General features: G+C 36.6%; 2 protein-coding genes across 6 annotated transcripts in view; one reads left to right on the forward strand and one right to left on the reverse strand.

Annotated features, from left to right (window-relative positions):
• The first annotated feature begins 1,183 nt into the window (after positions 1-1,183).
• On the forward strand, positions 1,184-7,902 carry LOC127935048 (vesicle-associated membrane protein 2-like). Its single transcript, XM_052532634.1, has 6 exons — positions 1,184-1,512; positions 1,796-1,811; positions 2,640-2,769; positions 3,349-3,507; positions 5,817-5,868; positions 6,227-7,902. Coding segments are annotated over exons 2-6 (360 nt in total). The 5' UTR covers positions 1,184-1,512; positions 1,796-1,809; the 3' UTR covers positions 6,244-7,902.
• A 106-nt stretch (positions 7,903-8,008) lies between these two features.
• LOC127935589 (chromosomal protein D1) overlaps positions 8,009-25,480 on the reverse strand; it is a 36,121-nt gene continuing 18,649 nt past the window's right edge. For 2 of the 5 annotated variants that reach the window (XM_052533596.1, XM_052533595.1), the window contains 2 exons: positions 23,916-23,949; positions 8,009-10,560 (listed from right to left, as the gene is read on the reverse strand). In XM_052533596.1, the coding sequence (XP_052389556.1) occupies positions 9,325-10,491 (1,167 nt within the window). In that variant the 5' untranslated portion in view covers positions 10,492-10,560; positions 23,916-23,949 and the 3' untranslated portion in view covers positions 8,009-9,324. Of the gene's footprint in view, positions 10,561-11,919; positions 12,086-17,192; positions 17,272-23,915; positions 23,950-25,480 lie in introns of those variants that run through there. The other 3 variants (XR_008148128.1, XR_008148127.1, XM_052533594.1) reach the window with 2 other exon arrangements.

The following is a 25,480-nucleotide window of genomic DNA, read 5'->3' on the forward strand; positions in this document are numbered from 1 at the left end:
ATGTTTTTAAAATAATTTTCTTATGTTCAATAATGCTGAATTGTTTATATTATAAAAAGTTAATTATTATTACAATTTAAAACAACTGATCTCTTTGAATATATTTTTACATTTATTCCTGTGATTTCAACTATTACTCCAGTCTTCAGTGTCGAATGATTCTACACAAATCATTATAATATGCTGATTTGCTGCTCAATAAATATTTCTTATTAACATTGCATTATGCATTGATGCATAATATTTTTGTTTTTAACCTGAAATCTTAATGTTCATGCATGGACATATCAGTTAACTTCCCAAAAAAAAAAAAAATATATATATATATATATATATATATTTCTTCAAACCATTCTCTTTGCAGGTTATGTATGTTTTACACAATCCTGAATCCAGAAATTAGACCTTCACCTAAACTATATAAGACATATAATTTTATGACAAAATGATTAATCTGGCTATACAGATAAAAATAACAGCTCTTCCTTGATTGTCACAGAATCTGTTTCCAAGTCATTAAATTTGCTGATTATGTGAGTCACAGTTTTGCCAATAGTGGCCAGCTCTTTAGCCATAGTTTGGGCACAGGGCTGAATATTTCTCTCTTTGATTGCTGATGTGAGCTCAGCAGTAATTACAAGATGCTGTTACCACAGCGACCGAACTGTCTGTAGCACTTTGCTGAGCTTTGTTTTGGCTGCACTACTTCCGTTTGCTGAATTTGCAGCCAAAACGACACTAATGCTAACCTACATGTTTACCTAAAGAGCTTTTACCATTTAGTCTGAATTATTTAGGCAAATTGCATTTAAGAAAAACACCTCAGAAGGATTTGCATAAACCACATCCACAAATGAATAACATTGCACCTTCCCTTGAAAGCTGTGGAGTGTTTAACTGATTTGCAGATCATATTTTGTGCAAGCAGAAAGCTTCAAGCCATCACTTCTGAGATGATGGTGGTCTGTCCTAATGCATACGCCCATTTTTGTGTGCCTCTCCTCCTTTCTACAGTTAAAATAAAAAGGCCTGTGAGGGGTTGATAGTGTAGCTACAGTATGCTCGACCACCGCAGTGCTGTCCCGTTAACGTTACCGGGAGGGGTGTGTGTGTGTGTGTGCGTGTGCGTGTGAGACAGAGAGAGAGTCACTGAAAGTGTTCGTGATCTCTCTCTCTCTCTCACCCCCTCCCCTTCTCTCTCACTCAGGCATACATACACTTTCATGCGGAGACGGCAGCCTGACTTTATTATTTTCGTCCAGGTCGTTTTAATCCGTTCTAGAGAAGCGTTTATCATGCTAATGTCTCTCGGTTTACTGCTATTTCCAACAGCCTGACAAAAGTTGAAGTCTGACGTTTTAATTAACGCCGTCACTTGACTGCGAATATTTTTTCCAATACGAGTTCTCAGGAGGATATATAGTCGCATTCAGCGGGAAAAACTGAAGGAAGCTCTTAATACGGGAAGACTGGATTTGTGTTTCGAGGCTTTGCTCGCCTGAGGCTCTCTCGGTAATGCAGCACTTTTTGTGATGACGCGGTCTAGGCATCGCTTCATACTTCCATCATCGGGGACATGTTAGGCTATTTACTGTATTGATATAGAGCTTATTACGAGAAATAGTTTTTCTTCCTTATGAATGTTTTTATGGTCAATAGAAGAAGTTTGTTTTTTGACTACTAATTCTCTCTCTCTCTCTCTCTCTCTCTCTCTCTCTCTCACACACACACACACACACACACACACTGTCTCTCTCTCTCTGTATCGTTGGTGACGACGGTCTGTTTTATAAAGCACCTGCCAGCAAAATGTGAGTACCGTATATTTCCAACAACAAAACGCTAATAGCAAAAACTCTTATTCATTCAGTAATTTTTTAGCTTTTGTTTTTAAACTACTTTTTACGCCTGAGATGTATTGAACTATTATTGTTTTATATTTAGCTAATGTAAGTCGGCTTCTGCGGTTGGTTAGAGAGCTCGTAGACAGCACACCAAAATCTCTCAGTTTTTTAGAGCCGATACATCAATTGCGAGGACTTTAGTGCCCTGCTCCATCTATCGAAATTTAGGGGAAACTGCATCGAAAATCCTATGAAATCATCATGGTCCTATACATACACAAAACTTTCCTTCACTGAACACAGAACTATCAGACGCCCTTCAGTCATTTTCACGACGCAAGCAGGTCTCCAGCTTCTCGAGATGTCTTTATTATATTGTTTTGTATCTTTATCGATTAACATCCAGTGCCAATCCTAACATCCTGATCAATCTGAGCAATTAGGCCTAGTTACTGTTGCTGTGGTTACTTACCTCCCAATGAAAACACGACTTCTGTTTCCAAGTGTATGCAGTGTGCAATCTGAATAACTTAAGCTAAAATAAAATAAGCCTTAAATAGACCCAGGCAACACCTCACCCCTTTTAATTTGCACCCTGGCGCCAGTCATTAAATGTGGTGTAATGCTTTTTTTATGGCACGTTTCATGTGCACTGTCTTATCTGTCAGGCAGGCTCTTTTTTTTTTTTTAGCTTTTACTGCATCATGGATTGATGAATTGAGGCCCAATTCAAATTAATTTGTTAATATTCATATGTGTCAATGCCTTCCCAATCCCTGTCACTTCTCCCCTCAGGTCTGCCCCGGATGCCACTGCTAGCCCTGGAGCCCCAGGAGCCCCAGAGGGTGAGGGGGGCGCATCCAACCAACCTCCAAACCTCACCAGCAACCGTCGTCTCCAACAGACACAGGCCCAAGTGGATGAGGTAAACCCTACCAATATGAACTCAAATATGATGCTGAAAAACAAGATGGACTAGGAGAATCTTGACTTATTTTATTTTGTCATTATTATTATTATAATTAATAAAAGTTAGAAGAAGATATTCTGTAGCATGTACTTCAATGTTGGAACTTAAGTACAGGCCTACGGTTCAAGGAAATCTAAAGCTACTAAATACTGCACTTTTTCAAGTTTATATTATATTTTGATCAGTATATTTTTATGGCTTTTAATATATTAGATCTGACATTATATAGCTACTAATAAAAATGTTCAATATGGCAGAAAGGAAGTCAGTAAGATTAGAGGAGCAGACTTAAATTCATCAGAGCTAGATAGACTCTTGGATGGACTTTCTCGGAACAAATTTTGAGGTACTAGTCAGTCTGTCATGCAATATTAATCCTAACATTGCTTCCATTGTTAAGTGTCTATGAAGACATGTAGATATTTCTATTAATTGATTTTCAGTTTCACACTGAATCTCACTGATTCAATGCAGTAATGTCTCTGATTTCTTAGATGCTAAGTTGCTGTGTCTGTCTTTTGCAAATGTGTTCAGGTGGTTGATATCATGCGTGTGAATGTGGACAAGGTTCTGGAAAGAGATCAGAAGCTATCAGAACTGGACGACAGGGCAGACGCACTGCAGGCCGGAGCATCACAGTTCGAGAGCAGCGCTGCTAAACTGAAAAACAAGTACTGGTGGAAGAATGCTAAGGTGCGCTCTGGGAAATTGAGTACGATTTGAGTGTAGATGCTGGGTTGGGTTTATTCAGGTCTGGAGTTCATGGTGTCAAGTCATATTTCATTTAAATTATTTTAAGATACATATTTAAATTAAATCTGTGAATGCAAATACACGTCTGACATATTTCAAGAAATGTATTTGTAATGTAAAACCATTATTATGTAAACTTGCTTTCAGTTAAATGCAGTTATTGACATTAGGATTTAAACAGAAATTTGTTAAAGGAAACCTTTTGACTTTAGATTTTGTATTTCACTTATAAATAATACTAATACTCAGCTGATTAAAAAATCTAAATTATTATATTTATCTCTGTTTTAAAGACCAACCTATTGATTTATAGTTTAGTATAGGTAAATATATATAAAAAATTGTATATAACAGAAATTGTAAGTTTCACAGCAAGTAACATTGAATTAAACATGACAGAATATCACAATATCTTCTTATGAAACATACTCTAATGATCTTCAAAAATACATTTTTTACAGTATAGTGCCTCCTTGGGTGTTTCTATATTGCCAGCAGTAAAGATGGCTCTTGAGGCTAAGCTGACTCAACACTAAAGCAGAAGCATTCTCATTTGGATATGACCTGAATGCAGTCTGGCCCATAAGTCACAGCGCTGGCGAGCGTTTGAGATATATTAGGCGAGTTGCAGTTGTGGCGCAGGCTACTCCTGAGACGATCAGGCGCTTACCATCTTGCTTGATTTTTAACTTACTAATTGGCTCAATAATTCCATTGATTATCTATTTATAGAAAGAGCATTTTGGAGCAAATTGAAATATTCTAAATTAAGAATTCTTATATAATTTAATTTATTCCTTTTTCCTTCGTAGCAAAAATGTCTTGTTTTAATTGGAGAGGAACTTTGATGTGTTGTGGACGTCTTGTAAAGGCCTGCATTGGTCCGTCTGGTCCTCTGACAGCCTCACTTTACATATTACATTTTTATCCCTCCATCCAGCTATCTGCCAATCCATCACCTCAGTGTTGATTTATAAGCTCTCCCTCATTCTCTTTCCCTCCAGACAGCATAAATCTATTGCTCCCTCACCAACCCCCCACCGCTTGCCCCAGATGGCCGAACAGCTGCCGTCCAATCACATCTCCGAGTGGGAATTGGGGGAGGGGGCTTCTAGTCTCAATCTGGATTACAGCATTTCTGGATTAAAACCCAGATGTGATTTGTGATGTAACCCGCCCTTTGCTCTCTCTCTCTCTCTCTCTCTCTCTTTTGCTCCTCATTCCATATCTCTCTCTTATTCTGTATTCCCAGATCCTCCTCCGTCCCACTTGTAATCTCTCTCATCCTTTCCTGGCTTCCCAAACTAGATTGATTTATTCTTCTTTTTCATCTTACATTTCTTTACTCTTACTGCAGACTTTCTTTTTGTAACTTTACTCTTTTTGGTGAAGCGCATACTTGTGAGAGAAATATGCCACATTCTTATGGGTCCATTTGTATGTCTTCATTTCAGATTGTCCTGCAGTGTGACAAATGTACATTTGACAAAATGTCAATTTAATATGAGGTTATTATTACATGGATTATAGAATGTCTTAACTTTTTGAAAAGTATTTATTCTCTGTAAGAAACAGAGAAAGGCTTTAAAAATGTTTTAGTATAATTCTTTCAAAGATAAAAAGACAAATTAAAGGATTTCAAAAAAATATGCCTATGATTCATAAAAGTAATGTTACTATTTTCTATCACTTTATTGAGTAGACATCAATAAAAAGATTATCATTTAAACTTTTACATCACTGATAAAGTTAATTGTTTGTTATCTGAAATAATCTTTTTCTTTTTTATCCCAAATATTTTGTAGAAACATAATGTTTGACTAAATATATTTTATTCAGTGTCATTAAAATTATTTATTTATTTAATTGCCCAAATCAAAGTTATAAAAGGTAGCCTTTTGGCATAGTGCTAAATATTTTATCTTATATAAAATCTTCATTTTAAAATTGTATTATATATTACATAAAATAAATTATATATATATATATATATATATATATATATATATATATATATATATATATATATATATATATATATATATTCATGCAATCGCATTTCTCAAACAGAATTGATTCATTAGCTTAAACTATATTTATAGGGTGGTGGATAATGCATGGATAAATATATATCTTTCACACACACACACACACACACACATATATATATATATATTCATGCCGTCTTATTTCTCAAACAGAGTTTTCTAATAGAGTTAAACTATATTTACTTTCTTTTTCCTTTACAGATGATGATCATGATGGGAATTATTGGGGTCATCTTGGTGGGCGTTCTTTTCAGTGAGTAGAAACTGTAATTTAATTTCACAAACACTAATCAGTGTCTGTTGATTTAATTGTAAATTAGACAGTAAAAAATAAAAGGTTAGTTTTTATTTAGTTTTATTCCCAGAATAGGAGGTTTTGCCACCTTGCGGTGAATTTTAGTCATATAAAGGTATGTATGCAGTGATATAGATAAGAAAAACAAATCTTGTGTTGCAGCTGCTATTTAAATACTGATAAAAGAATAACTGCTTCTAAGCTTCTAAGATCTAGTTGATTTATGCATCAAATTTAAAAGCTGGATTTATTCCTGAATTAGCATGGAGTAATCAATTGCAATAATTTATTTCTATTTTCTTGTCTTTTCTTTCAGTGTACTTCTACTACTGAGCCTCTCGGACAGGAGACTTGGGCTTTGTGTGAACTCCACCCCTCCTTTTCTCCCCACCAATGCCTTTCATTGAGTCCAGTGTGTGTGTGTGTGCAGTCATTGACGCAGTGCCTCTCCCTCCCTTTGTCTGTCACTGCATTTCTTTGTATCTCTCTTGAGTGCTTTGCAACAGTGCCCGAGCTTGGCGTTAGGAATATCTACTTATGTTTTTAGATTGGAGAATGTCTTGGCCCTTTTTCAGGCCAAACAAAAAGAAAAAAGTGTTGCGGTAATATAGGTTTGCAGCACTGGTCCAAATGAACCCCTGAATAACTAAAGAGAGAATATGAAATGCAAAGATCAGTTAAGTTTGAGTTTAGGATCGAGTCATGCATTTATGCATAGAAGCCAAAGCGTACTATTTTACCCAGCTACAACAGCTGTTGTCCTGTCACTAACAAAGTGCATCTGCAATAAATATTACAGGAAGTAAAAATTCTGTACATTATATATATTTTTTACATTATTTTTAACCCTTCTTCATTTATAGGTTCCTAGCAGCAACTTGTTTTCACTTCTTAAAATGGACCTTTAAAAACCTGAATGATTTTAGAGAGCTAAAGACCATATTAAATGTCTGATCTAGGACGATAATTCCTTCTATATTATGTAAAATATGGTGCATTTTATTTTTTAGATTTAAAACGTTTATAAAAATTAGAAAGATTATAGGATGTTCCACTTAAGAGCCTGCTGTCAACTTAAGGGGACTATCTGATCACAAATCGTCACTCTTTGATGTTATGTCTTTGACATTTATGTCAGCCAGAAGATCAGTTGAGTTTGGAGAAAAACACGGGGATCAAAAAAAAAAGATTTGGCCTAAAATGAAGATCATCGACCGCTAAAGAAAATATTTTGATTTAAATATTTTTTTCTATGTTTTGTATTTATATGTTCAAGATTATTGTGATGCAACTTACCTGATATATTTAATGCCATTTTTTGGTTTTTGTTTTTTTAAGGTAAAATGGCGAAATTTTGATCCTGATTGTATTAACCCCTTGCACCTCCTGACTTTACTGGCACCATGATGTCTTTGGGTTAAATGAATAACTACTGATATGCAAAACTGAAAGAGAAACGATAATGTGACTAGTTTAATGTATTTGTAAATACATTTAGGATTCAGTGTGGAAGCAGATACCTAATCAGCACTGGCGACGACGATGTTCAGGGATGTTCCTCTGCATGTGTTTGTTAAATATACATGGGCACTTTAACTACCTTCGTTATAGTGATTGTAAGTTTAACAGGACATTTTTGGGTAATAAGGACATATTGTCAGCGCCTGAAACCATGAGAATCTGCTCTTATTAATGTGGAATTTAACGTTAGATCATCATGCGTGAATAACATATGCTACATTCAGCATCAACCCAAACCGCAAAGCTAATACAGGGCACTGAATGGTATCTTATAAAAAAAAAATAAATAAAAAAAAATCAATACATTGTGTTTTATGCATTCTATTCATTTGTAAATACATGCTGCAGAGATGCATAAAATAAGTTCCTGTCCCTGAGCATTTTGAGTCAAGCTGCTAACTCGTGGTTCATTTCAAAGCATGTCTGCTTGTCCACCACGTGCTGATTCTAATAAAGTGTTGATGATGTTAATCGCTCCGCCCCTGTGTAGTTTTTCTTTCTTTTTGAGCGGGAGTGAGAACAGAAGCAAAAGTGAGAACTTGCAACTGCAACTAGTAAAGGAACAGGACGAAAAGACTTGGTGAATATGGTATGATTTAATTGGTTATTAATCAGCAACAATGATCATCCAAATCACAGTGAAATGAATCATACAAAGCGGCGATACAGAAATATTTCGAACTACAGCACAGATGAGTAACCTAATTAAAGAGCGTGTACATGAAATGCACTTACTGTCTATTGAACCATCATGTCTGAACAGTATCCGTTTTATTAACATGAAAGAACATTTCTAGATGCAAGCTAAAACAATCTGTTTTCAGCATCTACTGGTACATACAGATTCAAACTAAATCATACATGAAAATTAATCAAGACAAGATCTACAGTTTATAGCAAGAGACAAAGTCTACGCTTTTACACAAACGAAGCAAATAAAAGAGAAAGAAAAAAAAAATAACACGGTTCCATGAGAAAAAGTTCAAAAAGACAGGAGCAACAAAAAATGTATATAAAAAGCCATAAATCATATGAAAAAAAAACATTAGGACCCATGTATCTACTGTCAAAGCAGAATTTGTATGTATTCACATTTTGAAAAACAAATGGCATGTCTTAAAAACAAAGCAATCACGATATTTTAGCAAAAATGAGGGGGTGTCATAAACGAAGCACTCAACACCTATAAATGAACGACCCATCAGACAAAGATCTGATGATACGAAGCATAAAATAAGACCGTTTCACTATAAAACACTGAACTCGGCAGGACTGATTTTACAGGGTTGAAGTATAAATGAACCGACGATGATAAAAGAAATCAATCTACAGCAAAGACGCGCTGAACTGTCATCTTGGAAAAAGCTGCAGATTTTCACAGCCACTACTACGTCGACTAAAAACCGTCTGGGCGATTTCAATTTTAAAAATTAGCCTTGAGTACTTTAAAATCCTGTGCACACAGACTACTGCACATGAATGAGGATACCACATCTGAAACAGTCTGGTTTGTCAGTTGCTTTGGCACAAGCCATTGGTAGCAAATAAGGTGTGTGCTTAGCATGGTAACGTTTTCAATGGAACCGTTAATTGTGCATCATCTTTTTGATGTTAACAGGCTACATACATACTTGTCCTTCTAGTTTGCATGCTTCAAATTATGCAGACAAACATTTTTTTCCATGCAAAAAAAAAAAAAACTAAAAAAAGTGCTCAATCAGACTGCGAGCAAACATTTCAGTTAATGAGCTTCAAATAAGAAAGAGGGAATACAGTCTGGCATGGCAGGCAACATCAAAAGCACACTTTGTCAGATAAAAAAAAAAATGACATAGCCTATTAAAACCCTTCGAAAAATATACCCACCAATTTTCAATGGAGCCCCTTATCTTTTTATTTCTTTTTTTTGAATTTGCCCACCATCTCGTTCTCGCTTGTGTTGTTGACTTTTGAACAATCAACGGCCTCCTCATCTTCCTCTTCGTCTTCCGGGTCTGCGTCGTTCTCGCTCGCCCTGGTATCTTCATCATCTTCATTTGGATTTTGCGACGAATCATCGGAGGTGCGAGACTGTTTGGGAGAGGGTGCGTCGGTCTCCTCTTCGTCTTCTTCCGCAGACGCCGAGGGGAGTTTTTCGAGAACGACTGCGAGTCTGACTTTGCTTGGACGTCCTCTCTTACGACGCGGAGCGGCGCCATCGGCATTCTCACCTCCCGTCTCTCCACCTTCTGGAGCCTTGACTTTGCCAGTACCTGGAGGTCGGCCTCTCTTGCGGGGAGTGTCTCCGACGTTCTTTTCAACAATCTTGACCTTTTTGCCAGAACCTGGAGGTCGGCCCCTCTTGCGAGGAGTTCCGTCAGGGTTTCGCTGAATGACCTTCAGTTTGGTGCCAGAGCCTGGGGGTCGGCCTCTCTTGCGTGGAGATCCTTCAGCCCGCTGAATCTTCTTCACCTTGTTGGGAGAGCCTGGAGGGCGGCCTCTCTTCTTTGGGGTTCCATCTGAAGCCCTGGCAATCTTGACAGAACCTGCGGGCCGACCCCTCTTCCTTTTCATCGAGCCTGCTGGTCTTCCACTTTTTCTTGGAGAGCCATTGGAGACATCAATGCTGCTTTCGACGCCATCGTGTTTGTCTCCACCGCTTTGCGAACCAGATTTTGCTCCATACTTGCGTGGTCTTCCTCTTCCCCTTTTTACCTTGGGACCTTCAGCGATGGGATGAATGCGTGGTCTTCCGAGGGGCTTTGACAGTCTCCGCTTGCGTTGTAAACTCATCCTCTGAAGTCTCTCTGATTCTTCCTCAGGCGTGAGTGGGATCTTTCTCGGCCTACCGGGCATTTTTATCTTCTTAGGTCGACCACGTTTCTTCACCTTGGTCTTTATGACTATGTCAGGAGAAAAGAAGTCCACCTTTTTCGATGGCCTAGCATTGTGTGTCGGCGCTTTCTCAACAGGGAACTTCTTATTAACCGACCCTCGTGGTCTGCCTCGTCCACGTTTGGGTGGATGGGTGCTGCCATTGGGCAGAGGGCTCTTGGTTCCTTCTTTATTCTCAACCTCCATCACGTTGCAGCTTCTCGCTCACAACTTCAGACGTAACCGTGCCACGCTCGTCTGATTGGTGCTGAGAATCTGAAAACAATGAGATGAGAGAAGAAAGGTTTGAGATGACGTTACAAAACAATATCTGAATTAAGTGCTTGAAACTATACCTCATATCGTTCTCCCTCCAAAACCAGAATTTACCATTTTCCACAATAATTATTTTTGCACATACGTGTGACAGCAGAACAAAGCTGTTTGCTTGCTTGTATTTTCATGGGGGGGTATTTTCATATTTTTTTCCCACTCTCAATCGCGTGCAATCTTAAGGATCTAATTTTATATATATATATATATATATATATATATATATATATATATATATATATATATATTTTTTTTTTTTTTTTTTTTTTTACTTCGGTGGAAATGTTAAATGTAAATAATAAAGTTTACTACAAACACAGTCAAACCACAACTTTGAACCCATTTAATGAAACCTCAAATAAATTTATATATATAAAAAATTAAGCACAGATCTATAATGTCTAAAGCAAAATCTATAATGAGTTTAATATATTATTATTATTATTTATTTGGGGGGGGGGGGGCTTTTAGGACTATTGTGTTGAATTATATAAATATTAATCTGAATGAATCTATTTATATAGCTTATTCAAAACTGATTTTTTTTTTACTATTAGGGTTTTCATATAATTTGAAAAGAAAAATATTTGTAAAAAAATATAATAATAGAAAAAATAAGGTAGTAAATTAATATTACGCAACTTAATTAAATGCCATTTTTTTCTAAGAAAGAAAGGGCTAAAATGGTTCATTAATAATAGTATATATATTCACGGATATTTAAATATAAAAATGGACTCACTAAAAACATTTTCACAAGAATGGAAGGGTTAAGAGGTGCATTGTTTTCGTGTTTTTGGGCAATTTATTTATATAACGGAACGCAATTGAAGCGCTGTTGGAGACTCCAGACAATAGAAAAACCTCTCAGGATGACAACAGAACACGAATCTCTAGAGAAGTTCGAGCACGCTGATCATCTACTTCATGCATGCTTAACAGATGCAAATGAACATCTTTAGCACATAAAAAAAATACATCGTTTTTTAACGCGAGATCTTACATATTACAAAATATTGACGATCATATTCTACTCGTGTTCAAATTTTTATAGAGAAATAACGCAAAATTCGTCAAAATAATTTAAAAACGCACACGATTTATTGCAGTATAAAAGGAATAAAAGAGCGGATGCTGTAGACTGGCTGCCCGCGAGCTTTTGTAGTTCCAGGTAAAATGTGAGGCACTGGCGATTTTTGTTAGCTGCCTGCTAACCCGACTAAGGTAACTTTTCAATGGAAAAAGAGACTACTTTCATGCGTTCAATATTAAAAAGCGGCAAATATTCGAAACACAACGCACCTTACTCGCAAACCGCTTTCACAACAGCAGAGATGATCTTTTTCATGCATTCGACAATATTTTCGATGCAAACAGCATCGGACAGTGGGCGGGCGACTGTGATTATTTGAAAGGCAATGCCAATTCTTCCTCGACTGTCGCTTGGCGTCCACAGTTCGTATCACAGCGCCGCCTGCTGTACTGGAGTGTGAATACGCGAACTGAAGACTGTGTGGGTAAAATTTAAAAAAGAAATAAACCAGTTATGTGTGTGTCTGTGTATGTGTGTGTGTGTGAGTGTGTGTGTGTGTGAATGTATTTGTGACAGAGCAAAATCATGCAATTATTGTATAGCCAAAGAACGCGAGAGTATGAGATAGAATATTCCAGTTATGAGCTGCTGAGATGTAAAATTCTAAAAAGTTTAAACAATGGAAAACACATCACAGGTTCTTTGAGCATGTTTCATTTAAAGACGTATGGCATTTCTTAAGCCATTCGAACCCTACGTCCATTATAATGGACATCACATGTCAGCCCCTCCCCCCCCCCCCCCTTTTTTTTTTTTTTTTTTTTTTTTTTTTTTTTTTTTTTTTTTTTTTACTTCTGGAGCATTTCACCTAGTTTAAAGCCTGCAGTCCATAAGATTGGACGTTTGTCTTCCAATCAAATGGCAGTAAAACTTTGCATGTGGTAATAGAAAAAAAAAAACCCCACTATATTGAAGAGAAGCATGGCAGCACTTAACTCCAAACTCAGAAGCAAGAAGCATTTTCTATGGTTTTATTAAAAAAAAAAAAAAGTTTGTATGTAAAATAGAAGGATTGAATTTATCATTTAAAGTTTAAAATCAATTGTAGAATTGCACGTTTTAAATCAGGATTTTTTTCATGTGTCTGTCCATTAGAACGGACCGAGGGTTCAAATGTCTGTTCCTGAAATCACATGTCCAGTAATGCTGATTGAAGGGCATGGGAGGAGTGGACAAGCTTAATCATCTAATCAGCATTTACAGGATTGATATCAAGTCTCGCAAATGGCCACTGCGCATGATAACTCATGCTTTTGATGTTGCTGTAGAGAACAACTGGCTTGAGTTTCGCAATACAAAGGAACTCAGCCACAGAAAATCATGGATCTCCTTGAATTCAAAATGAATGTGGCCAAAGTGCTTGTGCGTTCTGGGAAGCCACAGGGTTAAAAAAAAAAAAAAAAATGAGGGAAGCCAAGCAAGTACTTCTCAAACTACACACGATGAAGCTGGACAAAAGAGAGGGGCAAGGGAATGCCAGCCAGTTCTTGAAGTCTAAAAAGATATAGTGGACCACCTGCCAATTATGATACAAAAAAAAAAAAAAGAAGCAACAAGATGCAAATTGGAAGGTTGTTCTGGGAAAACACACGTCTTCTGTGATACGTGCAAGGTGCATTACTGCTTTGTGTAACAGAGAAATTGTTTCAAAGATGCACACATGAAATGACTCTAATATGACTTGATTTATTTCTAGGTTCATTTTGTTATGAATAAACAAATGTGTAATCTATAAAACAAAAACCTTACAATTAAAGTTGAAATGTTATAATGTTCAAGTGTTTGATAAAAAAAAGAAAGATGCACACAGAAAATGACTCTAAAATGACCATATTGATTGATTTTAAGATATTTCATTTGTTACAAAAATTATGCAATGCAAACGGTAAAACAAAAACCTCAAAATTAAGGTTGAAATGTTATACTGAAATGTTATTCAAGTTTTTGACCTTGAGAAGAAGCTTAAAGTATACAGCAGACCAACAATTTTTATGTTTATTATTGTATTACATTTTTCTGAAGCACCCGTTTTGACCTGACGTCCATTGAAATGCCAAAAAAAAAAAAAAAATGCCACTAATGTCATATTACATCTATGTCTGAACACAGTTTTAGGTATGCGGTATGCTTTTCAATCACTTGTCGGGTTTTGGTTTGCTAACACCCGGTTTGCTTAGCTGTTGGGGGCTGGGATCACGGACAGAGGACGTTGGGTTGAAAAAAAAAATGCAGCTTAAACATCAGGTGTAAAAATGATATAGCCTACATATATATATATATATATATATATATATATATATATATATATATATATATATATATATATATACACACATATAATTATATATATATAATTGCTGACTCTAATATATATTTAATAAACATTCAGTAATATCATATATCGCTTATATTTTATGATTTACCACCATAAGACCATAAGAACTTCTTTAAAAGCATAAAATCAAAGGATGATTACATGCTAATCGTTTTTGAGGTTGTCCTTAAATGATGTTGGTTAAATTATTGTTGGTAGCCTAAGTCTCCGGCTCTTTAGATATGTGTAGCCTATTATACCCAAATAGATTTCTTTTCCAAGTATACATTATGTGTATCATACTAATATCAATGCATTAAAACTTAGTTGGTTGACTTTTTATTTTAATAAAATAACTATTAAGTTTAATTTAAGTGTAACAGTAAACTTTGAGCAAATAATTATTTTATATATTTTTCATATAGTGCAAATAATAAATTTCACATCACCCTTAGTGAATAATTTGCTATACGTTTTTTGCATTTTAAGTATGCACTGAAAAGAAAAATGGAGTATGTGTTCAACAAAAATATGAGGCAATATTCAAAATATAGGTTTACTGAAAATTGATAGTAAGCATACTCCAAAGAAAATACACTTGAACTAAAAGTATAGTTTTCATATAGGGAATACTAATAAAGAATACATTCACCTCTTTGTGAACCATGCTGTTTATTTAAATGTGATATCAGACATTTTTAATCATTCATTTTAAAAGAAGGAAATACTGCAGCTCATAGGATTGAAATTAAAATGAGACAACTAATGCATTAAACATTCTAAAAAAAACTATATAGGCAATAAAACTATAACATTTAATTCAACAAAAGACAAATGTACCCAAGGTATAATTATATTTTCTTAATTAAAATGTATGATGATGAATGAGGAAAAGCAAACTTGCTGATATTCTATCAAATAACTAGTTTTGTATCGTGTTGTGACAGTAAGTCCATCCAGCACACTGGAATAAGATCTGAAATCTGTTATGGGTGCTTAACTTCACTATAATGGAAAGAAACTGTAGTATTGAGAGCTGAGAAAATTAGAAAAATAAATAAAAACCTGAGGTTGTATGTATTAATGGTGCTCATCTCACTCAAAGAGTTCTTCATCTGTTATTCCCATCTTTCCAAACACCATGTTTAATTGTGTATTTTCTCTGCCTTATCCATTAAAACAAGACATTTGTTAAAGAACCATGTGCTTTACGCAAAACAGTCAAATATACAAACCAGTTCATGCTTGACAATGGTGAGGGGGGCTTTCTAAATGAACATACGCTCTAGAAAAAAAAAGGCTATTTGGCACCCGCCTGTGTTTGTCTGAAGGAGACCATTTAGGAGACCACTTGCTGATTTCAATGCTCAATCTCATCAGTTCTTTTGCATTGTTGTGAAACTGTTTTCTGGTGTAGCCGTTTAATGACTCCACTGCATCGTGCATACCAGATGGAGGAGGTTGATGTTCTGTATCTGATGTCTCAAAGCACCAGCAGAAAGGAGCGGGACAGTCTCTCTTTGCCTACTCAGATCTAGCTAGTCTCTGCTTTGCATATAACTTAATCATAACGGGCTGTTTTCATGGCTTGAGGCGCTGAGTAGAACAAAAGACATGAACATATGGTTGGGAGAAAATGTGATGCATATCATATAATACGCTTAAGATTTATCCACAAGTTTACTTAGATTTTCAGGCCACTGTATACGGTTTTAGAAAAGATTATGAGATTTCAGGTTATGCAAAAATGGTAAATGAATGCATTGGATAATGGACACATAAGAAAAATATACTGAAGTATGCACCATATGACTTTAATACTAATGATTTACATATGAATCATGTAATGAATTATACAACCTACATATTTTACAGATATAGTACCAAACTGTATCTAACTGAAAAACAAACAACGCATATACATTCTCTTCAAGTTCACGCTGTCTCACGCTATAAAATCAAATTATCCTCACTGCAGAGAAAGAATAAAAACACCATGTCTCATATGAGCTGCTCCGGGGCAATATCCATCACCAAAACGTTTGACAATAATGAGCACAAGATGGCAGGCTTAGCCCGTAAAATGGTTTCATGGAACAGATTCGCATCGAAGCCTCGGGAGAAATGTATAGGGGTCGTGAACCTAGGCTGGCTTTGGATTGGTCGCGCCGAGTGGTCAGGGCACAAAGTCAGCCAATGGGTACCGTCCCCGACAGCTGCGTCAAAGTGGTCTGAAGCTGATATCATGGATGTCTGGAAATCTGTGGTGCCGTTTCAGGTAACGTGGAGTAGAAGTAGTCTAGCGAGTTTAAAACCACAGTCAAACAGTCAGCTGTGTTAACGGTGTGCCTGTGATAATGTCAAATCTGAATGTGACTCTTCATAGGTTAAATATTTGAATATAATGAGCAGTTACCTAGCATAATGTGACATTTAAATCATAAAAAACATACCAAAGTCAGACTCATCTGTGTCAAGGTGTTGCAGACTGATCACGTGTTTATATCGACTTCGCACTGATGTCATCATATACAGCTGCGTTCCCAAGGACCTCACCTGTGACCTTTGAAGACATCACAGGTTAAGGGTCTCAGGGACACAGACATACACCGGTGCTAGTTTGAAATCTTCAAAAGGTAGGCTGAAATTCCCACTTTAATATATATAAAATTTCAAATAAATATATTTATATATACAAATATATATTTCAAATAAATGCACTTTTTTTTTATCACCGTTCCCAAAAATATTATTAGACAGTACGGCTGTTTTCATCATTGACAAAAATTTGTATGAAATAAATAAATAATGAATCAATAATAATCATAATAATAATAATAAATATATTTTTTAAACTATTTTTGATCAAACAAATGCAGTCTTGGTCAACAAAAGAGACTTTTTTTTTTAAAGACTAAAAAATATTTCCAAACCAAAGCTTTTAATCGGTAGTGTGTGTGTATATATATATATATATACACACACACACACACACATACACATATATATATATATATATATATACACATATATATATATATATATATATATATATATATATATATATATATATATATACACATACATGCACTGCATTATACATACCGCATACTAATCTTAGATGATGACACTTCTTTACCTTTCTTCTTACCTTTGTCAGATTTTGCAAAAAAAAAAAGTAACTGCATCACAATGATGGTTTCTTCTCTAAATCGAGTGCCGCCTTCAAATCGTCTAAGGTTGCGACCTGCGGCAAACAGAGGCAAATTTTAACACATTACACTAATTTGAACCCTTGTGAATTTACAGCGATCCCCCAATGAGAATTGAAAAATTAAGACTTCGCATCAGCGCCATAAACAAGTGCGCAGTTAGTTGTCAGGCCCCCTGGTGGCAGACACCAAGCATGACATATGAACCAAATGAACCCAAAAACAGATATGCACTGCCAGCAATCTGTCTCTGCCCTCACTCTGTCTCTCTCTCTGGCTGCCCTCCTTTTCCACCAAAGCCACAAACCCAAAGGCATCGGTGTGCAAGTGAGCGAAACACATAGGTGGTATATCTAAAAACGTGTGATGTGTCTTACAAACCGCCCGGCCTTTGCGCGATAAATTGTATGATAAATGCGGCACGTCGTGGGTCGAAGATGTATAGAAAGCATGCAGTACCAGAAAACAGCAAACACTGCTCTCTCTCTCTCTCTCTCTCTCTCGTTTCCTCTCGGTCTCATAGTGCCCCAGTTTTAAGGCTGCCTATCTCTTTCGAAACAAGAGTGGAGAGGGAAACAGCAGACAAAAAGCCAGATTTAGAATGGCATGCAGGGAAAAACAACAGTTTGCAGTGTTACAAATGTTAAATATGTCAAGTCTTGATCACTATTCCTTCTCGTCCCAACCTCATTTACGGCGAAACACGCACTCACAGTCACGCACGGTACGCCTCGTATGTTATACACACTTAAAGAGTTGTCACGAAATCCGCTATAGTGTCTCCAGACGTTCGCTTCCTTAGAGCCGTACGATAAACTAGTTTCCTCCATCCCTGTTTGACTTCTATCTCGACCTGTGCTCTCCTCTCTTCTTCTCCCTCCTAGCGTGGCGATGATGCTCTGACACTCGTGGCGATCAGAGGCGGCGCAGCTCATGAGATAGGTGCGCTTTGAGCAGCCCACCATTATCTGATGCGTCCCCTCTTCTCTTCTCTTTCTCTCTGTTTCTCCCTCCCTTCCTCTCATTACTCCTTCCTCCCGCCCCGACAGAAACCATGTCTAATCCCCCCCAACATCATAAATCAGTGTCACCTAAACACTAACGCACCCAACCAGCGCGCACCGTGGACGTTCAGACCCAGTGCTGCTCCCTGTCGTCACTGTCCCTGCCTTAGTGTCTCGCTCCACTTCCTCTAACCAACCCCCCACCACCCGTTTTCTTCTTCTCCTCTCCTGCGTTTTGTCCGTACGATGTCTGTCGTTCTCTCTATCTGTCTAAACCCCCACCCACCCAACAGCAATGTCTGGCACTCGAATGCAAGAACAGTCATAACACCTTGTGATTGATCTCAAGGTTTGGAAGAGTCTCTGTGTGTGAAATGGAACAGATGAAACAATATGAGATAGATGGGGAGATTGTGAGTTAAAGATCATTTCCAAGAGAGAGAGAGAGAGAGAGAATGAGAACGAGATTTCTCTCCCAGACAACAAAAGCTCTTGGGTGATTACCCTGCAGTAATGAAAAGTGTCACCAGCCATCATGCTGCATCATACCAAACTCCTTCCTTTGATTGAAAGATTTGATCTAATGGCAGGTTGGAATGATTCAATTAAGCCTGCATGAGAAGACTGTACATATATGTTAAGGTACAGGATTTTAACTCAGACTAGCACGTCATATGAAACATTTATAAGAGCTAGCGGGTTATGTAATAATCTAAAGACTATTTAATAATATACTGTGCGGAGCAAAAATCTGAGACAAAGTAAGACATATGAGATTTACACATGGAAATAAGTAGGAGATATACATCAGTTCCAATCATCTCAAGGGCAAATGCTCAGCTGGCGTAGGATCCCCTGAAGTACATGAGGCTGCCGTCTTTGTTTCATGTACATTACGTCATCTTAATGTCAAAAGCAGCAGAAAATCTACAACAATATAAATGAAATACTTTTGATTGATAAATATAAATTTTCATTTGATGCGATCTCTAGAGAAAGGTGGGGTTTTTTTCTACCCAAATGGTGTAGTTACAACAATTAACCAGCAGGGTTGATGCTAACCAGTCAATTCATCAACCATCTAGTTTCACCTTAAATCCGCAGAGAGTATATAATCTCCAGGATCTCAATCCCATCAGCCCGTGCACGATAAATATTCATAATCCACACTGTGAATTCACCAAACACGCTGATGATGGAGCTGAATCAACAAACAAACAAAGAAGTTACACATCCAATCAGTGCCGTATTGAAAAGGAAAACAAACAATTAGATGGATTAATCAAAAGATAACGAGCCAAAACACCAGAGACAGAGGCAGTGTTTGGGGAAACAGTCGAGTGAACAAGAATCAGGCAACACGATCATGACAGAAACAGCAGAATACCATTACGCACTTTTATACCGTGAAACATGGATGGGGATCAAGGTAATGCTTTCACAATTTCAATATAGTTGTTTGCATGTTGATGTTAGTTATGAAAAAAAATAGCATGCAGTAATTCTCACTATATGATTAAAAAGCTGGAATTTTCCATTAAATCGTAGCTTTTCCTGAGGCTATACGCATGGGAGGGTTTTATTTGCACAGGTTCGTTTACGTGCACAGGACCGTTTCTTTGTTCTCGGGTCGGTCTCAGTCCAGTCTCTCTTGAGTGTGATTTCTCTGTTTTTTCATAATATGAGCCTGAATGTCTTGGTGTGTGTTTATGTGACTGGAAAAGAACGACGTAAGGCACAGATTGCTGATATGTGCTCTTTTTATCTCTTAGAGGAGAAGGGCAACGCAATGCGGATCCTGGCAGACCGTGTGAACGGCCAGACAGTCAGCGGGACAGACAGAGGAGGAGGAGACTGTAATCATTCATATGAGTGCTGGAGAGATGATTGAGAGGCTAATTACAAACACACACTGACCACACAACTTAAAGACCATCCTAATATCCTGCTATTTGTAATAATGTAGGTGCTTAAAAAGTGAAGAATGTCTGTTCGCACCTAAAAACAAACTGAAATGAGTTAATTAGCAGATTATGGGTAATGGAAAATGGATATTGAAGTGCTGCCTGGTTTTGTCCAAAATACTTTCAGTGACGGGGAAAACTGAGAATTGAGTGCCACAGCAGTGCTATTTCTCCATGTATTAAACCGTAAGTACTTGTGTGAACGGAGTCATTTTTAATGATAAAATACCATCCTATATTCCAGTTTTATCAGCCATTGAGTGCTTCTCTATACTTGACCAACCTTTTTTCTGATTTATCCTTTTTTTTCTCCATTGCAAGCAATTCAGAAGTATCTCTGTATGAAATAAACATTTTATATCAACAAAAATTGCATATTATATTATACACTCACCTAAAGGATTATTAGGAACACCTGTTCAATTTCTCAATGCAATTATCTAACCAACCAATCACATGGTAGTTGCTTAAATGCATTTAGGCATGTGGTCCTGGTCAAGACAATCTCCTGAACTCCAAACTGAATATCAGAATGAGAAAGAAAGGTAATTTAAGCAATTTTGAGCATGGCATGGTTGTTGGTGCCAGATGGGACGGTCTGAGTATTTCACAATCTGCACAGTTACTGGGATTTTCATACACAACCATTTCGAGGGTTTACAAAGAATGGTGTGAAAAGGGAAAAACATCCAGTATGACAGTTGAAGACCTGAAAAATGTTGCCTGATGAGTCTGGATTTCTGTTGAGACATTCAGATGGTAGAGTCAGAATTTGGCGTAAACAGAGTGAGAACATGGATCCATTATGCCTTGTTACCACTGTGCAGGCTGCTGGTGGTGGTGTAATGGTGTGGGGGATGTTTTCTTGGCACACTTTAGGCCCCTTAGTCCCAATTGGGCATGGTTTAAATGCCACGGCCTACCTGAGCATTGTTTCTGACCATGTCCATCCCTTCATGACCACCATGTACCCATCCTTCCAGCAGGATAATGCACCATTTCACGAAGCTTGAATCATTTCAAATTGGTTTCTTGAACATGACAATGAGTTCACTGTATTAAAATGGCCCCCACAGTCACTAGATCTCAACCCAATAGAGCATCTTTGGGATGTGGTGGAACGGGAGCTTCGTGCCCTGGATGTGCATCCCATCAACTGCAAGACGCTATCCTATCAATATGGGCCAACATTTATAAAGAATGCTTTCAGCATCTTGTTGAATCAATGCCACGTAGAATTAAAGCAGTTCTGAAGGCGAAAGAGGGTCAAACACAGTATTAGTATGGTGTTCCTAATAATCCTTTAGGTGAGTGTATTATATTATATTATATTATATTATATTATATTATTGGCTCTACTGGTTTAAAATAGATGGTTGTATGCGCTATCATGTGGATCCCATCAGATTTTAAATATGCCAACTTGTGTCTATCTATTCATCAACGCAAGAAATATCTTTTATTCTGAATAATACTTTCTCAGCTGCTTATATCACAATAATTAAAAAAAGCCACAAATATATAATTTAATTTTGAAGTGACACAAAATATCCACCTTTTGTTATCAGAATATTACATTAAAATTTGATGTTAACTGTTTTATTTAAAAATTCACTTAAATTATATATATATTTAAGTGTTATTCCACAATGACCCATGAAATTTAAATTAATTGATTAAATATGATGGAATGCTCTACTGTTTGAGCTAAAGGTTGAACAATCTACACAAAATGTATTTATCCTCTTGAATATATTTCATTTCAATCTGTTATCTCCACCTTTTTGGTTTTAATTAGGAACTTACTAGACTTGACAGGTTTGTTGGAGCCCTCTTGTGGATGGGGGCAGTTGGGCACTCACCCAAACTGTCCATCTGGCAGATAGGAGCGACTAACAGCCTGTTAATGATAGCGCAACAAACACTGAAGCTACAAGAACTACTAAAATGGAGCTGCTTCTGTGCTGATTCAGACCATATGTCTCGTTTTCACTCTTGCAGCTCAATTTGAAGGCAAAAACCTTTTAAATGCTTTTCTGCATGCAGCTGATGGTCATTCATACTCACCTCGACGTAATGGTGACACCGCAGGGAAAGCTAGAAGGTTGTACAGTTAACTCCAGGCTGATTATGATGCAAAACCATACAACCAACTACCTCAGCCCGCAGTGCACTGACTCATGGTTCGATTTCTACATACTCTCACAATGTATTCCCCAACTGGACAAACTTATGTAAAGCAAAACATCATCCACTTGTTAAAAAAATACTATTCATTTTCTGATAGACTCGAAGGCATAGTTCACCCAAAAATGAAAATTGCGTCATCATTAACTCACTATCATGTTGTTCCAATAAGACTTCTGTTCATCTTTGAAACACAGAAAAGATATCTGAATGAAAACTGCTGATATTTCTGTCCATCCATTGAAAGACCACACAAGCAAAACAAAGACGTTTCGAAAATTCATAAAGACATGATCCAATAAACCATAAGGATGCATAACCATAAGTCTTCAGAAGAGACAAGATTGCTTATTATATATGGTAAGTGGAAACTTAAATGTGCTTTCTGATGTGAAAGAACCACTGAAGTGTGTTCTTGCATGTCAAACAAATACAACTTCTTTAACACATTTGATGAACTCTTATGTATGTGCACTGATCAATGTGTATATGTGAATAAAAGTGAATATACCCATCATATAAAGTCATCGTGCCTCTTCAGAAGACTTGCATTAAACTGTTCTGTTCATATAGATTTCTTTTATGATCTCTTTATGCCCTTTTTTGAATGGACTTTCAATGGAGGGAGCGAAATCTCAGGTTTCATTAAAAACATCTTCATTTGTGTTCTGAAGATGATTGAAAGTCTTATGATTTGGAAGGATTTGAAGGACATTTTTGGGCAAACAATCCCTTTAAGGAGTGCATTATTGTATATGGAATGTATTCTTTTCTTATGTCCAGACATACACCTCTTTCTCATTTTCATTACACCCGCAGCCTTGAAGCCAGAAAAATCAGCTTTGAAAATGCCATGTCATAAAAGAGTTTTTTTTTTGTGAGGACGGACCATTATGTCAAGCGACAGAATTGATTTCTTGACTATTATTTGAAGTAGTCATACATGTTATTTTTACATTCTGACTCTTTCATTCTTTCCATGTGTGAGATGAATCCTCAAAGGTGGCTGAAAGCACACATGAGAGAGCAAATCAATCTGGAGACTTTCTGAGTGGGTATTTAATACCATTCGGAGACTGACATGACGTTTTTCACATAATTAAATATGGAAATACAAAAGAAATCTTGATCGATCGAGCCATCATGAAGAGTGCTGTCTTTAAAAGGTCTTATTGCACTACTAAAAACAACCGATAAGAAAGTCTGATCTTAGGGTGTTTGAAGTACTTGGAAATTGCACAAGCTTAACGAGGTGACTTCAATCAATTTCAAACGCAGTTCAAAGAAGAAGAATGACCTTCATCTGTTTCGGTTTGTACTTCTATGTGTCTGAAACCCTGGAAAATGAATCCAGCCTGTGGATCAATCTATTTGTTTGTCTCTAGAATGAAGATTCTCATTCTGGCATTTGTTACCTCAAAAGTTTGTGTATCAGCAAACAATTACCAGATTCTTGGCATCCGTCAGCCTTTAATTTAAATTATAGTTCACCCAGAAATGAATAAAATGCCAGTATTTACTCACCAACATGATGTTCCAAATGCTTATGATATTAAGTCTGTGCAAAACATAAAGAGAAATGTATTAAATTCTAATCTAATTACTATAAATGAGGATTTATGAAATGAAAAAGTATGACTCTGACACTATATTTTAGTCAAAAATTTTACATCAGAATTTAATACAAATCTTCAAAATGCTCCCTGGAAGTAGCAATTGAGCTGTTTCATGAACAAATCGTTTTTTAATTAGAATTTTTATAAATGAACTAGTTGATCTGATTCATAAAACAAGACTGAAGGATTTGTTTGTGAATTACATATGCTTCTTTGCCAAAGCAGAACAATGTCAAAAACATGTGCAAGTCGATTTTAACAACAAAATCAACAGAAAATATATAGATATATATATAAAAAAAAATTTTTTGCATATATAAATGCAAGCGTATTATTAGGATTATTAAGGTTTTCTTGAACAATTAAATTATCTTCATAAAATCTAAAGCATTAATAATAATAATTGAATTACCTGCTCATTATCATTAAGTTGGAAAAATAATATTTTACATAATTTGTGTAATTATAAGTAATCAAAGTAGTATTTGTGTTACTTTAATTTACACAACACAACTGTATTATTAGAATAATAAAAATGTATCACTATTGAGAATAATTTCAGAATAAATTTAAAAGACAAATCCCCCAAAATTGGGAGGGGGTGCTTAATTGTCATAAAAACTTTTTTTTTTAAATAAAAACATTTATGCAAAATAATATTTTTCCTTCTGATTTTGGGGTAAAATATGACCATGTTTTCAAAGTAATCATCTGTGACATTTAAACATTAGTTTTAGCATCAAGCATCACCAGCTCACTGCAGGGGAAGATGATCAGATTATTACGATTTTCGAGGGAAGCATTCGTTTAACAGGAAACAGTTAACGTTCACACTGTTCCTCTCACAGACAGAGACCCAGACAAATGCAGACACATATGTTGGACAGCTCTGTTTATCTAACAATGACCGAGATCTCCAGGGTGAGACGTGAATGTGGTCCAAACATTAACTGCGTGGTCTATTCAGCTCCTTTCTCACTCTCTGTCCTTTTCACAGCCAAACGCATTCATTTTACTGACGCAAACTAAACTACAAACCTAACCGCTGACAACTTGGCCTGTGGATTTGTGCATCCTGCTCTTAATGTTCCAGTTGTTTAAAACACTTAAAGACTTTCGTCCTCCCCGTTCTGGCTCGGCTCCACCCTATCTTCCTCTCTCTTTCTTTTTCTTTCTCTCACTGCCACATTCACAGTCCAATCACGTGCGAATGCGGCACGCTGGTGCCAGTGCCAGCTCTTTGCCAACCTGAATATGTATGTGTGTGTCTTTGCCAGCACACATCACTGGGACATAAGGTCACACACTTGTCATGATCTTAATTATGAGACCACACAGCGATGGAGCCGGAACAAATGTGGAGGAGTTTCGAAGTGTTTGTTTTTGGAGTTCTACATTTCAAAATGTTGATTTAACGCGGAATTTTTGATAAGAAGTGGAACTGAAATTAATTCATTTTCATTTCGTGTAAAT

The sequence above is a fragment of the Carassius gibelio genome, chromosome A19 (genome assembly GCF_023724105.1).
Source record: "Carassius gibelio isolate Cgi1373 ecotype wild population from Czech Republic chromosome A19, carGib1.2-hapl.c, whole genome shotgun sequence".
Classification (NCBI taxonomy): Eukaryota; Metazoa; Chordata; class Actinopteri; order Cypriniformes; family Cyprinidae; genus Carassius; species Carassius gibelio.